Raw genomic sequence first — 17,607 nt, forward strand, 5'->3', positions numbered from 1 at the left:
GGCATGTGTGCCATCTATCACCCCACTGCAGATAGGGAATCCCATTACTGCAAAGCTATCCACTGTTTCTCGCACATTGCCCAGAGTCTCATTCCTTCGTAACAGGAGTCAATTAATGGTCCTGCACGCTTGTATCACTGCAACCCACATGGTGAACTTCCCAACTCCAAACTGATGCATAACTGATCGGTAGCAGTCTGGAGTTCCCAACTTCCACACAGCAATCGCCACTCACTTCTCCACCGTGAGGGCAGCTTTCATTTTGGTGTCCTTGTGCCAGAGGGCAGAGACAAGCTCCACACACAGTTCCTGGAAGGTGGCTTTGTGCATCCAAACGTTCTGCAGCCCCTGCTCATCATCCCATACCTGCATCACAGTGTGATCCCACTACTCAGTGCTTATTTCCCAAGCCCATTATCAATGGTCTGCTGTGTGCAGCTGCTCCATGAATGCCAATAGAAATCTTGAATTGTTTTTTTTCCATGCCACACAGGAGAGCAGACATCATGGTGTCATCAGATTCGCAGCCCATGAAATACTGCAAGATCAGCCCAGTTGTGTTCATAATGCTCATCACAAGACTGGAGAGCAGCTCAGGATCCATGCTTTCAGGCAGAGATCGTGGGCGCACAGTTTGCATGGGCTGTTGAAAAGCAGTGCAAAACATAGCAAGAAGCCCATGGAATGATGGGATGAAGGAAACTGCATCATGGGACGTTGAGCCCACCCCCATGATGCACTGCAATCCCTTCCCAGAGAACCCAGCAGCAGATGGTGGCGAGTTGCACAGTGGGATAGCTACCCAGGGTGTACTGCTCTATCAATGTAAGAGCACCAACTCCGAGCATGCTTTGCTGTCACAAGGAGCGTTGTATGGACATGCACAAGCAGTTTAATTACAGCAGTGGAGGATCGTCAACATAACTTAAATCGACTTAACTTTGTAGTGTAGACATAACCAAAGACACTCTAAGCTGAAGGAAGAGCTCTCCTGTTGGTTTAGTTACTCCACCTCAGTGAGAGGCGGTATCTGTGTCGGTGGAAGAAGGTCTCCGACCAACATAGCACTGTCTATAGGGGGGGTTACAGTCAGTATAACATATGTCGTTCAGGGGTGTGGATTTTTCATACCCCTGAGAGACGTAGTTATACCGAAGTAAGTGTGTGGTGTAAACCTGGCTTAGGCTGTTCCTCAGAGAATCCCGCCCTTGATAGGGAACCGTGGTTCGTCTTGGAGTTGCAGATTCAATAACATTTCAGAAAATACTCTACACATAGCTTTGGTCTACACAGCTCCTTGTGTTTCATAGTCTGCACTGGTATTCGCCCACTGATTGTTCAGTCCCATTTAAGGTGACTTAGGCCTGGTCCACACTAACCCTCCACTTCGGACTAAGGTACGCAAATTCAGCTACGTTAATAACGTAGCTGAATTCAAAGTACCTTAGTCCGAACTTACCGCAGGTCCAGACGCGGCAGGCAGGCTCCCCCGTCGATGCCGCGTACTCCTCTCGCCGAGCTGGAGTACCGGCGTCGACGGCGAGCACTTCCGGGATTGATCCCAGAAGATCGATCGCTTACATCTGGACCAGGAAGTAAGTATAGACGTACCCTTAGGGAAAGGTCATAGAGAGTTGATCCAAAGTCCAGTGAAGTCAGTGTTAAAACTCCACTACATTTGATTGGGCTTTGGATCAGGCCTTTAGCTAACAGTTTGTCATTTCCTCCATAAATGGGGGACAGTCCCTCATTTGTCTACATGGGGACACTCAGGAAGGTTAATCTGAATTAACTAAAGGTGTGTAAGAGCATTAAAGGAAATCAAATCAAGGCCACTTTAATTCAGAATAAAAGTGTCTACATGGGTTTTTAATGCTGTTTATCTAATCCATGTTAAACATTAATTTGGATTAACCTTCCTTAATGTCCCCTAGTAGATAAGCCTTAAGTGGTTTATCTACAGCATGTGCCCAGATACCATATGGTCTGTGATATGTTTTTCAGTATACTTCTTTATTCTTCCAAATTTCCTTTTCTGTTAAAATAAGCAGTAAAATAAATAATAAAATAAGCAGTACAGAGACATGCTTTAAAAAAAAAAATGAAACGCGTAAGATATTTCATACCAGAGGATGCTGAAACATGTGACTTCAACAACATCTGATGGTAATCTTGAGCCAAAAACAAACATGCGAAAAACGTTGTCTTCACTCATATTCAGTTCTGATTTGAATTAAATGTTTTCAAAAATGTGTAGCACTTAGGTACTGTCTTTTGCCATGAAAAATAGCTCTCATCTTTCAGATTGAGATAAATGCCTGTAGGTATAAATTCTGATTCATGTAATATATGAAAGAAAAGTGTTAGTTGAGCAAGAGCTCTCAAAATATACTGCACATTGTATGCTACTTACTGACTAGAGCACATAACAGCTACCTGATTTGTTAGTAAAGTTAATAGGACATAAATATGAATGATGGTAACAGAACAAAGCCAAAAGGAGAGCAGGAACATATGGCTCTTTTATTATGATGGAACCAGTTTGCTTGAAATTAAAATTTGTTGCAAGATTCCATTTTTCTGCTTTTAAAAAATACCATAGCTCAGAGGATTCCAACTTGGGAGAGCAGTTTGTTGGCACGAGCAAAATCTTACTTCAAAATCGCCAGATTTATCATTTCTTTTTGCATTATGTCTATGGGTAAGTGTTCCTAGTTACAACCCCACATTAAGCAACCGTGATTCTAAGTCTGTTGTAATCTTCCCACACTAAAATACCAGCTGTTTTCTTTCTATATATAATAGCTATTCATCCCATAGAGTATTCTCGGCATGGCTTGCCTTGTGGAAAACCTATGCTGCTAGTAATGTGGGCTACCACTGTGTATTATATGGAAGACCTTGGTTTACAGTTTTTACCCTTTTTTTTTTTTACTGAAAATTTTCCAAAAGGCATTATTTGGGTGTTGTTTTAACCAATTTCTACCTGAATTTTGGAAGTGCCAGAACTCCCTGGAACTGGCTCCCTGCTCCAGAGAGATGACGGCTCGATAACCTGTGCCAGCTTACTGAGCGGTCGTCTCTCCTTCTGGAGTAAGGAGCCAGGTTAGAAGTACTGGAATGATTTGAGCGCTGGTGTACAATTGGCCAATCCTATGCGCACCGCATACACATTAGCAGCTTGACAGACAGCTTGGATAGTTAGCAGCATTCAAAGTAAATAAAAGTTAGTGAACTACTTTTCATGCTAAAATGATTCAAAAATGAAAACCTGTGTCTAACTACATTTCAGAACATAAGGGTTTGTTTTTTTTAAGTTTAAAAAAAAACCACATGAGAAGAGAGTAATATTTACCCAGAAAAATGCAAAGTGGATTTTTTTGCACTGATTTTTAATTTTTGGTATTAAACACTGGTACATTTCCAGGAATTTTTAAACTAAAATAACCTGAGAATGAAGGGCCTTAATTATATGATGCATCATAATTCCAGATCTCAGTATTGACTGTATACAGTACCGCTTAACCAAAGAGAGCGGGTGTCCATCCGGTAGCTAAAACAACGGGACACTGCTTTGTTTCATAGTCAGATCCGAACAGAAGTCAATAGAAAGACCTCATTGATTTCAGTGCAAAGACAGTGCAGGATGATGTGACCTTTGACAGCTTTCCTGATCTTGGCTTTACTGGCTGGAGCTTTTGGGGATTTAAATGAATTCCCTTGAAAATGAGGGGAAGCGATCAAGTATTATTTCTCACTCATTGCTTCACTCAGATATTTGACAGGGTCAGTTATTGCTCAATCTAAGGGTTGGCGTTAGGTTGCGTGGCTCGAGTCCTGCTTCTCTTGCAAATGTCATAGAGAAGTTAGGAAGGGAAAATATCTTGACAAGAATAACTGCATATAAAAAATGCTTGCAATAAAAATACAGTAACAACATGTCCACTCTCAGTTCTTGGGATGCATTTGAAGTGGTATAGTTCTGTCTGACCAAAACAGAGCCCACCAGGTTTTCTTAAAAAAATATGTATCTTAAGCTGCTCAAATAACATTTTATGCTGCTGTTAAACTTTGCAGCAGTTAGTGTCACAAAGAACTTTTTAAACTGTTGTTGTTATTCGTGCTTAAACAAAGCAATGTTTACAGAATGTGGCTATTCTGAGACTGGAAAATTGAGACGCCAGGGTGAAATAAAATGCTATCTTTAATATGCTTCTGCTAAAAACATAGTCACAGGAAAGTAATGATGTTAGAGGCTCTATTCTTTTGTTGTTCTCACATCCCTTGTGTCTTAAGGTTAGACCTTACAAGGTTACTGTCAAGAAAAACAATACAACACAATCTATCCTAGGAGACAGAGGTCCAAAATCTCTCAGCAAAGAGTATGTAAATCCAGAACAACGTTGTGACCAGCAGGGCTAGAAGTCTCTCTCTGAGATCTAGCCCAGGTGTCTGCTGTCGCTGTTGGGTGTGCCAGAAAACTCAGTCATGGGGAGAAAGTTGTTGGCTCAGCTGCAGACTTGGGACTGTACCATATCTGAGCTTTTGGGGCTCCCTCATGCTGAACTTGGAGTAACCTGAGAACCAGAATCAACTTTGGGGCTGTTTGACTAGAGACCTATGTATAAAGGTATGGTATCGGAATACTTTGCCATTCTTAATCTTGACACATTCAGAATGGCAGGAGAGGAATATTATTTCACTGTTGGATAGACTCAAGAAGGCAGGTTGGAGAAGAGGAGGTTACAGTAGTCTTGGTGAAAGGGAAAATTATGGTATGAATGAATGTTTTAGAAGCAGAGACAAAAGGGGTCGATTCTGGAAATGTTATAAAAACAACAAGATTGGGCAAGATACTGGTCGTGAGAAGAAAAGGAAAGGGAGTATCAAATATAACCCTCCAACTGCCAACTTGAATGACAGGGAGTTAGCAGAGCTGTCAGTAGTGATGGAGAAAGGAAGAACATATTGCATGTGCAGTGATGGATTCAGTGCATCCCAGCATCACACATCACCAGAGCATGCAAAATTGTAATTAACCATATGATTGTGACTTCGATGGAACTATTAATGTGACTGAATCCATAATATCCAAATGCCTGTGTCTATCCAAAACAAAATCCTATCTCTCAACCTCAGTTAATCGCAGTAGAAGTATTCTTACTGGAAACTGATTAACTGAATATTCATTCCCCTCTCCTCTCCCCCAGGATAGTCAAATAATCAAGCCACTTCTGTATTTCTCTGCTGCTGTGGTTTCTTTTGCATATTTCTCAGGTCAATGCATAGTGGCCCATGCGAAATCTATACTTACAGACAGGGCCGGCTCCAGGGTTTGGGCCTCCCCAAGCAGCCAAAAAAAAAAAAAAGCCGCGATTGCGATCTGCGGCGGCAATTCGGCGGGAGGTCCTTCGCTCCGAACTGGAGCCGAATTGCCGCCGAATAGCTGAACGTGCCTCCCCTCTCCGGAGTGGCCGCCCCAAGCACCTGCTTGACAAGCTGGTGCCTGGAGCCGACCCTGCTTACAGATACATTTTGACTGCATATCTTAAGGAGAAAGTGCACTATTGTTGCCTAAATATATTACTTCCCTGTGGATCATTGGTTTGTAGTGATGTATCCACTACGATGTTGACCATCTCAAAGTCATAGGTATTTTTCTGTGGGCCTGATTCACAGTCCATTGAAGTCAGTGAAAAGACTGCCATTGACTGCAGTAGGATTTGCATCAGGCCCTATATGATCATATTTGAAATCTCTTTTGAAACACACGGGTGTCAAATAATACCCTTTTTAAAGATAATGTCCGTAGCAAAGTTTGTGATTTATGCATAATGAAAAAGACAGGCCCTTAGTCTAGAACTTAAGCTGTGCTGGGAAATGCATGTTCAGGCTTTTATTAAACACTTTCGGTTAATAATACTCATGTTGAAACTATTTGCCTTCATGAAAATAAAGGTCTAAACAAGCACCTTTGAGAAACTGCATCTGGGCTACATCAACTGTAATTTATATCTCCCTAGGAATGGACGGACGAAGTTTTCAGTTTGGCAACAAACCTGCTGGCACACAACATGTCAAGGGATGCATTTCTGGAAAAAGCGTAAGTAGCCGTAATACTTATTGCCAAGGGTGTTACTCCTTGTTCTGAGTCATTTTCCTTTTTCTTTTGTCAGCCTTCTTACCATCTATTGTTTATACTTTGTTGGCTTGTCAGTTCTGTAAACATGGATTTTCCTCTCTTGCTGAGTTCAAAAAACTGATATCTAAAAAAAACTAGGGAAATCTGATTCCTTTCACAAACTATTACCTAGGAGACATGGCTGGAATACACTTTTGAATGCCGTTGCATTCTTCCTGCTACACACACAGGGAGTGACGTCAGGTCTTGGCACTGCTGCTCAGGGTTAAAAACAATGAATTTCAGACTGACCCACTTCTCTGGTTTTTTTCTGTGCTATCTATTATTAGTCAAAGAATGAGAAGTACAAGATTTCCATTTTCCTCCGTCTGATCCCTCGGGTCTCGGTACTCAGTAGAGAGAAACTGTGAATCTGTTCATCTAGATTCATTGGCAGAAAATACATTGATTCTGAGTGTTGTAGGACAAAGTACAAAGGGTGTTTATGAGAAGTTCATAAAAATAGCAGGCACTTCGCAAATTAAAGAAAAATAGTTGAATAAATCCAAGATTACCAGGTGTCATGTGGATGATGAATGCACAGACAGAGATAGTTTTGTTTAAGTGACAGTGCTGAAAACTTAATGATAGAGCCTGCCAGATTAAGGTGATGATTCCTGGCCAGTGTTACCTTACTTGCTTTATCCTGTTATAAAGAGAACTGCATTCAAAGTTCAGGCATACCATTCCCTAACGAAATGCAGCTCCTGTTTTCCAGAACTTGCCCCAGAGGGTCGCTTGGTTCATTTACTGAAATGGTTGTTATTTGTAGGGCTCAGAACATGATCATTTTGATTCTTCTTTGAGTGACGGTCCCTATTGTATTCCATTGTGGGTTATGCATGCGCATCGTGCACCCGGAGTCGGAGAATTTGAAAGTAGTGTCCGTTGGTCTGTGCATGTGTCCTGACTCACCTCATGCTTCCGTCTGAGGTGATAAAGGGCGGGATGGACTGACTGCGTCTTCAGTTCCTTCTCATTGCCTCATGGTCTGGGTTGAAACCTCCGGGGTCCTCATCTCTGACGCAGCTCTAATACTTTTAATTGTACATATGTTTATCAGTTTTAGTCATAGATTTAATAGTTCTACTTATTTTCCTAATTTTAGTAGTTTACCAGTTTTAACAGTTTAGAATAGAGTAGAATTTTGGTACCGAACTATGCCCAGAACGACGGTCTTCAATCCTTCCGAGTCAGCGACAACCACCAACACAGCCTCTACTGCCTGGGAGAATCTCACATCACTGCTGGGTGCAATATGTGTCAAACTTTCCCCGGCCATAGCTGAGAAGTTTGAGCAGTAAGGCCTTGTCTACACTACAGAGTTAAGTCGACTTAAGTTACATTGACGATCATATGTTGCTTTAATTACATTGGTTGTCCATGTCCACACAATGCTCCTTGTGTTGGCAGAGCACGTCCACGGTTGGTGCTCTTGCATTGACAGAGCATTGCATCGTGGGTAGCTATCCCACCGTGCAATTCGCTGCCCTCTGCCACTGGGAGATCTGGGAATGGATCACAGTTCACCATGGGGACTTACTGTCCCATTATGGAGTTCTTTGCGTCCCATCATTCCATGGGCTTCTGACTTCATTTTGTACCACTTTTGAACAGCCCTGTAAACTGTGCGCCTGCCATCTCTGCCTGAAAGCGTGGATCCTGCACTGCTCTCCAGTCTTGTGATGAGCGTTATGAACACAATGCAGCTGATCTTGCAGTATTTCATGAACTGCGAATCTGATAACGACACCATGGTGTCTGCCCTGCTGTGTGCCCTGGAAAGAAACAATTCAAGATTTCTGTTGGCATTCATGAAGGTCACCTTCCTTGTTGATATCGCTTTGGCGAGAAGGATCGGTGAGCTCGGAGCTATGATGGCAGACCCGCCATTTACAATATTCCACAGGGATAAGGTCTCTTTATGCCTATACCCGACATTTTTACCAAAGGCGGTCTCCCCATTTCATATTAACCAATCCATTCACCTACCTGTTTTCTTCCTGAAACCACACACATCCACAGAAGAACGTAGACTCGATTCCCTCGACGTATGACAGGCTTCGGCCACTTACCTGCAGAGAAGAAAAACAATCAGGAAGTCCCCTAGACCATTTACTGAGGTAGCAGAGAGGAGAATCAGGGGACACACCATCTCCACCTGGAGAATCTCCAAATGGATTTCTGTCTACATCAAACTCTGCTCCCCGCGGAGGGTATGGGCTCATTCCACTAGAGCGCAAGCAATGACCACAGCATCCCTTCAAGATGTGCCTCTCATAGACATATGTAGAGCAGCCATGTGGAGTTCTGTCCACACATTCACAACACACTACGCCTTGGTGCAGGACTCGGCAGTTGATGACTCCTATGGCATGGCGGTTCTCTGCACAACCCTTCCATCCTCATCTTTGCACCCTCCTCCTACTTAGATACTGCTTGTCAATCACTCACACTGGAATACAATAGGGACTATCACTCGAAGAAGAAGACAAGGGGACTTACCTGTAACTGGAAGTTCTTCGAGATGTGTGGTCCCTCTCTGTATTCCACTTCCCACCCTCCTTCCCCTCTGCTTCCGATCTGTCAGATTCATGGTGGAGAAGGAACTGGAGACACGGTTGGTCTGCCCCACCCTTTATCCCCTTGGACGGAAGCACAAGGCAAATCAGGGTGCATGCACAAACCAGCAGACACTACTTCTAAATTCTTCAACTCCAGGCTAATGATGTGCATGCGTAACCCACAGTGGAATACAGTTAGGGACCACACATCTCAAAGAACCTCCAGTGACAGGTAAGTCACCTCTTCTTTCAGCTTTTAACTCATAAACTACTAACACTAGACTGAATTGCACATGGTAGACACAACCCTGTGTTGGGGACAGAGCAGAGATGCACTGGCTCTCGGGGAAGCACAGCGTGTGTGTATGTACAAGGGCACACAAATTGCTACAACTCTAAGATGTGTAGAATTGCAGGCAAGCATGGTATCTCCATGCCTTTTATTGTTCCACTATTTAATAGCTCACTTCGGTGCTGTAGGATATCCAGGACCCTGAAGCACAGATGCCAAATCAGAGTTACTCAAGGTATCTTTGACTTTGAAGATTAAATGTTCCCCCCACCCCATTATAATTACAGTCCTGCATAAAGTGGTGATCATAGTCCTATTAGAATCATGTCATCCAATTTTAAAATGATTGCATTAGATCTGAATTAGAAAGGCATTTTCCTCTTTTTGGCATCCAAACCTTCATAATGTCCAGGGTGTATTAATAAAATGACTGAACAGTTTTCCTGTGATCAGGTCACATGAGGTAAAATAGGGTTAGACTGTGGTGTACAAAACAGGCACCTTGGATTTAAATCTCTGTTGTCTTTGTTATAATTGTGCAGTACAATTTTGCCTTTATTATTGGAGTACATAGCAAAGGCTTAACAAGGGCCGACATGGAGACCTGGGATTGGTTTCAAGTCCTGGGTCTATCATTCTCAGAGCCAGCAGTGAGCTATTGAAGTAGCATGTTTAGCTTTTGAGGGTGGTAATATCTCTCAGCAGCAGCCCTTCTAGCCAGTAATGGAGCAGGATTAACATCCAGACCTTCGAGGAAGGAAGAATTGTGGCTCTAGAGCAAGGTAAAATGGTGTGTCCTCAGGTGTTCCATAAAACGTACCGAGAAGTCCTGGGAGAAGGAATCCCAATCAGGATTGGTCAGGCTTGTTATAACACCAGTGTTGCTCATTCTTGTGATACCATCACAACAGTTGAAGCTTTACATAAAGAACACAGCCGAGAATCTCAGCTTTCATTTAACTAAAATGTAAATTTCTAGCCCTCTTGGTTTCACAGAAAAGCTTGTAAATGTGAACTCAGGACCCCATAAAGCTGCAAAAGCAGAAGGCAATGGAAAAGAACCCCAAATGTATACATATTTTTAAAATTCTTGTGATTTTTAAGCCAATCACATGATCTTGTAAGTTTGGGTTTGGCAGTACTGTGTAGCACAGGAGGTCTGGCTTCCTTGGTATATTGCTAAAGGCGAGGATTTGTGAAGACTCCTAACAATTATTACACAGGCTACAGTATTAGAATTTGCTCTGTTTTTGACAGTGCTGCTAATGTTCTGATCTTGCAAATGCCAACCCCAGAAAAGCGGGGGCAGGAATGTTAATTATATTCTTTATGTTACAAAACAAGCAAACAAAAAAACCCTAAACCCAAAAGTGTACCCCAAAAGCTCTGTTATTGTCAGACAAAGGGCTGATGCGTTAGATAGATCCTTACGCAAGTAGCCCTCGCTCACATGGGCCGGATCCAAGGAAGGTCTGATCTAAATGTCAATGGAATGACTCCCGTTGATTTCTGCAGGCTTTGGATCAGACCCTGTTTGTGTGAGTGAGGATGTGAATGGCTTCGGAAAAAAAGAAATGTATTATCATCCCGATGTTCCAATGGACATGGCATGGGAAAAACTGTGAGAATTGGGATATAAATATACTCTAAAAGGTCAGTCCACGTAGTGCACTTAGTTGCCTGTACATAGGCAACTTTGGTAGATAATTAATAGATCTGTGCACCAGAAAAGCATCAGTGCTACTTTATCCCATTTGATCATCACGCAAGGCTTTCAGGCTGACACAAATTAAGTGGCCAGACTGGTAGTCAGACTCCTTTAGCACATTGATTCTAAGTCTTTGAGAAAAAAGAACGAGGAGTACTTGTGGCACCTTAGAGACTTGCAAATTTATTTGGGCATAAGCTTTCGTGGGCTACAACCCACTTCATCAGTCTCACGCTCTCACTGGTCCCAAGATGTTTAATTGGCTCTGGTTTGACTTGTTTTCATCTGACTAGTGATATGAAGACCAAAGGCCACGTTATCCCTGGTTCTTCCATGGGTGTGCAGTGGGGTGGGCCAGGGACAAAAGCACACACAGGCCAGGGACAGTTACAATCCCTGCACTCGGCGGAAAGCATGCCCCCTACTAGCCCATGGAGAGGGTCTGGTACAGAGTAGGGAGCAGGCTACACCATCTCCAGGAATGGGGCTGCTTGCTCAGTATCCCTGTGCATCAGTGAGCTAGAAGTTGTACCTCCTGAGACATATTCTCTCCTTCCCCTCTCCCTGGGATGGGCTAGCTCTGCACCACTCCCAGTGCAACCAAGCCCACAATTTGCCTCAAGAAAGGAATTATTTCTAGGGTGCTTAAAGGGGGTTATAATTAGGAGTAACGAGATGCAATTAAGCACAAGAAAATTTAGACGGGATATCAGGCAAATTTTCCTAGCAGAGAAAGCCATCAGGCTGTAGAATAGTTTTCCAAAGGAGGTGATGGAAGGGTCCATTACTTAAACATGGACTCAGCAAATCAGTAGGGAGCAACCCTCGCTTAGCAGGACTCTTAGCTGATCTGCTGGGTCATTCCATTCCTAATCTAACAGTATGTCATCTCTGGATCTAGATGTTGTATTGAGGAGACCATACCCATGTTAGCTTGGTCAGAGCTAGCTTGCTAAATGTAGCCACAGTGGCTAGCTACCCTGAATATTATCCCATCTGAAACCCTAAATACCTACTTAGGATGACTAGCCCTGCCCACTACCATGGCTACACCACACCAGCTTGATCAGAGCTGGCATGGGTACATCTCCTCGAGCTGGGAATGACATCTTCCAGCTCCAACGTAGAGAGAACCTCTGATTCTGAGCTTTTCGATGCCAGTGTTGTGGATTTTGTTTTGTATTCATGTGTACTGCTGGTTTTTGGATCGCTCCATATGAAGGCAGGCGATGTTTCTCACTCACCGTCGATGTTTGTTAATGATGTCCTGCAAAATTTTTCAGATAGTGCAAAATGAGCGAGTAAAACTAGCAGACTAATAGAAACAATAGCGTTGAGCTGTAAGAGTGTTTGAAAAGCTTTTAAAAGGAAAAAGACATTCCCTTAGTTTTTTCTTTACAGTTACACAAAATTGAAGCTGCAAGTCACTCAAGAAGGACGTATTCCTCTGAAGAGGTAAGTTCTTCTCTCCTTTGTTATTACATTGGAGCTTTCAGACTTTTGAGTGTGATTTTAATCTTTAGAATGGTGCTGGACTGTCACCCTTTTGACTGAGATCTGTTTTTCCACGCAGGATGTATATAGCACAGCTGGCAGTGCAAGCTACCTCCTCACTCCTGTGTCAGTGTGCTCCACCCTAAGCTAACCAGACCCCTTTTGGGGGGCAGGAACCAGTTCTGTCTTCATGGGCTATGGGTGAAATCTATGGAGGTTGCACTTCTGTATCTGATGCTAAGACTACCCGGTTAAAATACCAAAAGGGAAAGATGGTCCAGCAGTTAGGGACTAGGTTCAAGTCCCTTCTTTGTCCTAGATTGCCTGTGTGATTTTGAGCAAGTCGCCTAGACTGTCTGCACCTCAGTTCCCCATCTGTAAAATGGGGATAATAGCACTTCCCTACCTCAGTGTTGTTGTGATGATAAATATATTAAAGATTATGATGTGCTCAAATGCTGCAGGGATGGGGAGCCATATAACTGTGTTAGATACCTGTTGTGAAGATGGCTTTTTTGGTGGGAATGCTGGGAAGTGGGCTGACATGACCCAACTAATTTAATATATGCCACTGAGCACCCAACAAATGGTAATGTTGATAACTACCATTCTGCACTGGATTTGAACCAGTGACCTAGAGGTGAACTCTCCTTTCAGACCTCTTTCTGTCCTTATCCTTTCTGTCCCTTCTATGACTACTTTCCCGTCAACTCCCGGCCTCCAGTGTTAAGTGTTTATCTGATTGGAATATTTTGATTTCTTTTTCTTTTTTGTTAAAGTGTTTCTGTTTTCAAGACCTCGCTATGAAACAAAGGATGAATGCACAAGTTTTCCAAAAACGTCACTTTGCTCTGCAGTCCATTAGCCACGGACAGCTTGTACCCATATAATACAGAACGGTGCAATGTGCCTGTCAACAAACCCCTGCTTGTTTATTTCCATTTTGCAGCATATACCGCTTGTTTTCCGCTGACAGAAAGCGAGTAGAGACTGCATTAGAAGCTTGTAGCCTTCCATCTGCCAGGGTAAGCATTCAAATATCTTCTTGGCCTGCTCTGAAATGTTGCCAATTCATAGCTGATTCCATCAGTGTTTTCTCAGGGGCTGATCATGCTCCTTGAGATCTGCTCAACGAACAGCCCTCAGCCAGTGGCTCTTCCTCTCTTGCACAGAAGATACCCCTGGATTCCACAGATGGCTCTCTGCAAGTCTGAGTATCTTTGCCGAGGAGTTGGGAAGGGAATTGAAGGGAGTGTAAGTGAGCTGGAGGGAAGAGTATAGGATTGTGTGCCATCCACCGTGGAGATGCTATGAGAATATAATACAGTCACTGACTCTATTACAGACCTTCAGGGCTAGTTTTCACTGCTAGTTTTCACTCGATTACTACCCACCGGATTGGTGGGTAGTAATCGATCTATCGGGGATCGATTTATCGCGCCTCATCTAGACGAGATAAATCGATCCCCGAATCAACGCCCATACTTCACCTCAGCAGGAGGAGTAAGTGGAGTCGACGGGGGAGCCGTGGCGGTCGACTTGCCGCCATGAGGACGGCCAAGTAAGTCGAACTAAGATACTTCAACTTCAGCTACGCGAATAGTGTAGCTGAAGTTGCGTATCTTAGATCGATCCCACGCCCAGTGTAGACCAGCCCTTAGAGACTAACACGGCTGCTACTCTGAAACTTTTCACTGCAGTGTTAGCTCAAGGTATAATTGGAACATTGCACAGAACATGACTCCCATCCACACACAAAAGGCTCTAGGTCAAGTTAAGTGGTGCTTTAAACTTGAGCTAGCGAGCCTGGGGCTCTGGGTAAAATCTTGAGTACAGCTGACACTGGAGCTGGTAGGGACACAGCTACTCTGTGCTGCTAATACAATCATTCTACAATCACTGCTAATATAACTAGAGCTGGTTGGGAGTTTTCTGACGAAGCACTATTCTGTCAGAAAGCAATGTGTTAAAACCGAAGCTGTTCACGAGGAAGGGTTGATATGGACAAATCTCCCAAATTGAAAACATTTTGGAAAAGAAATTCAAAACATCCCTTTCTGATGTTTTCAAAGGGAAAAGTTTGGGTTTTTAATTTATTCCAAATGTTAGTTAATGTATACTAAATATGTTATTTTGTTAAAAAAGTCAAAATCTCAATGAAACATTCTGAAATTATCAAACCCTTTCGATTGCCCCAAACCAAAGTGTTTTTTAGATGCTCAGTTGACAGAAATTGTTGGGATTTTGATTTTTCATCCCATTTTGGGATAGGGGAAAAAATCCCAAATCTCAGTAGCTCTCAAAGGACGGGAAAACTGTTTCCCACCCAGCTGTAAATGCACTCACTCTGTGCTGCGAATCCAAACACTTTGTGCATCTCCAGGGGTGTTTGCTGTGTGATTTGTTCTCACTTGAGCTAGGATAACTCAAGAGGAGTTAACTCAAGTGTGGCTAACTCCAGCTCACTCTGCAGTGATGGTAAGCTTGTAGTCTCTTCAATGTAGAAGAGACCCCACTTTAACAGAGGATACCAGGAACAGCTGCCACCAAGGTAGTCCCTAGCAGCGTAGCTCCAGTGGAGACAGATCTGCTGCAGAAGCACAGAGCTGGCCTGCAGAAGGCCCAGACTTCTTGTGAACACCCAGACTGTGTTTGGGGCCTGGTTCCACAGCTGATTCCTATGGGAAGGGCAAATCTGGAGAACAGCAACAGGGCAAAACTCCACAAGCCAAGCTCAGAGATCTCATCTCCCACTGGTTCAATCAGACCCTCAGATATTTCAGAAATCTAGGGGAAAATGGATTGAAAAAGATGGAAAGAGGCTTTGGGAGCTTTTTGCAAGCAATTTATGTAAATATTTGCAAAACATATGTAAAGATTATGGAAATCCAAACTGATGGTGAAAATAATGCACCGTATACTTTACCACGAACAACAGATATGTGATTGGTTTTCTACCTTCTTATTTGTTTCTTAGAAAAGAAATATGTTTGAGGTTTGTTTCCAGGATTGCTTTACATTTAATTGGCAGTGCACTTAGCATTTAAGATGAGAGATTCAAGAGTCACCGAAGCATGCTTTTTTATCTCATTTGATTTAATGTATCTGTTTACTGAGTGGTAATAAGAATAAAAATGATTTCTTAACTCTCACTGAAAGAAACATAAACATTGTTAGAGTACTTGAAGGAAACCACAAGCTCTTTCTGTTATTTATTTAAGTCAGCGGTCAATTTTATCTAGAGATTGCTGTATATTTTTTGCCGGGACATCTTTTGGAAAATTATTCATAGTATAAGGTAGATCTTTTTGTTCAGGACAAAAAATGATGTGTTACATGCAATAAGGAAAACTCAGTTGATTATCCTGGAAATAAAATCTTTTAAAAGAAACAATGTTCCATGACCAAATCCTCCATGAAAGAGTACATCCCACAGAGTTGATGGGAAATTTTACTGTTTTGACTTCTGCTCTTTCACCTGTGTTGCCATTTATTTGAACAAGCAGAATTCTGGGCTCTCAACTTCCAATTTCTGTGATATTTTAACCCATTTTGTGTCCTGTAGATGTAAAGTTCAGGCTAGTACAGGGTAAAGTTGAAACTAGTACAGGATACTGTCTCTCGTTCAGATATGTAAATAGCATGGAATCCTCCTTGGAAAAGTGGAATTTGCTTATTTAGTGTATTTTTTACAAAGGATGGGTGGGGTTTTTATATATTTTCTAAAACTCTAAAGAAAGATGTCTCTCCAAGCTGCATAGAAAGGGTATTTAAGATATACACTAGGGAAGTGTAGGACTCATGGGCTGAGATTTTTCCAAAGTGAGAGTGTGATTTTGTGCTGCACTTCTAAGAGACTGTAAAAGCCCCTAAGGCACACAAAAAAAAAAAAAAAACCTGCAGCCTTGGGGGAAAAGGAGATTAGGTGGGTTTAAGCCACTTTTGCACCATCCTGATTCTAGGTTGCTTCACGGGCTGATATGGCCCCTGGCATGTAACTTAGGCTATGACTACACTAGAAAGCTTACCGTGGCACAGCTGCACCAATGCAAGCCCTCTGGCATTGCCAATAGGAAGGGGCTCTTCCATCGGCCTTACTACTCCAGCCCCCATGAGCGGCAGCAGCTATGTCGGTGGGAAAAGCTCTCCCACCAGCATAGCGCTGTCCACACTGGTGCTTATGTCGATGTAACTTATGTCACTCAGGGAGGTGCTTTGTTCACACCCCCTGAGCTTTATTCACACCCCTGCCAACATAAGCTGTAGTGTAATCATAGCCTCCGCCTTAGGAGACTGCCCAAGTTATATGCTTGTGGCCTGATTTTCCAAATGTTTGAGTATCCAGCAGCAAATATTGAAGTCAGGGGAGTGAAATTTTCAAAAATGCCTGAAGGGATTAGGTGTCCAACTGGAAGTTGGGCATCCAACTCCCCTAGGCATTTTTTAAAATCTTAACCAGGCTTGTTGAAGTCAGTGGGAGCTGAAAAGTGCTCGGCACTTTGGCAAACCAAGCATGCTTCAAATATGAAGTTTATAGCTTTATTTTAGGCACTTGTTTTTGAAAATCTTGGCCACGGAGATTGTTTTCTATGCTCCATTTAGCATGAAAAACGGCCATGAATGTAAATATTCACCCAAAAATAAAACAACTGGCTATTGAATCCGATCATCTGAATAGCTGTTGTGCTGTTAAATTAATAGGGGAATGATACAGATGCTGCAAAAGCAAGTGGGATTCCAGACAAATCATAAATTATCAGTGCCTGAAATGAATAGAGGGCCTATAACAAAATAATATGGAATGCCAAATATACAGCAAATTTAGAAACAAGAAATGTTTTTGTGCAGTGCAAAAAGTAGGGCAGTTTGTTCAGAGAACATAGAAAGAGCTTCGGACCAAAGGTCTGTGGGTGGCTCCACTGATATCTGGCTGGCTCTCAGGCCAGCATGTTCAAAGGGACAAAATATTTTAAATGTTTTTGGCAATGAGGATTTTGCTGTCCAAATTTAGCGAGTGTCTAAAATTGTGTCCCTTGGGTTGTAGAAGCTATTTGGGCCAAGCTTTTATCTCCTGTCTTGATCGTTGTGTCATGTGGAATACTGAGCATATTGGCAGGGGTGGCGAGTTGTCTGGGCCCGTGGTACCCGCGCCCCAGGAATATTCAGAGCACAGGGGCCCAGTTCTACCAATGTTCGGGGTTGGGTCCCTCCCCCGGCCCTGCCTGCCGCCCCCTCGCACCTCCCCCGGAGTGTCTCTCGTCCCCGCCTGCCGTCCCCGGGTGATTTAAAAGAACCCAGGGGCCACCGCCGCCACCACCGGCAGCACAGCGGGGCTAAAGCGGTTTCCTGCCCGCCCTTGCTCTGCGCG

General features: G+C 43.1%; 1 protein-coding gene across 1 annotated transcript in view; it reads left to right on the forward strand.

Moving 5' to 3' along the window:
• Positions 1-17,607, forward strand: part of PLCB1 (phospholipase C beta 1) — a gene marked incomplete in the record, with an annotated part of 630,990 nt that overhangs the window by 398,891 nt on the left and 214,492 nt on the right. Inside the window, 3 exon segments of the mRNA XM_034764106.1 lie at positions 6,024-6,103; positions 12,147-12,200; positions 13,189-13,264. Coding sequence (XP_034619997.1) covers positions 6,024-6,103; positions 12,147-12,200; positions 13,189-13,264 — 210 coding nt within the window.

Source organism: Trachemys scripta, chromosome 3 (assembly GCF_013100865.1).
Source record: "Trachemys scripta elegans isolate TJP31775 chromosome 3, CAS_Tse_1.0, whole genome shotgun sequence".
NCBI lineage: Eukaryota > Metazoa > Chordata > Testudines > Emydidae > Trachemys > Trachemys scripta.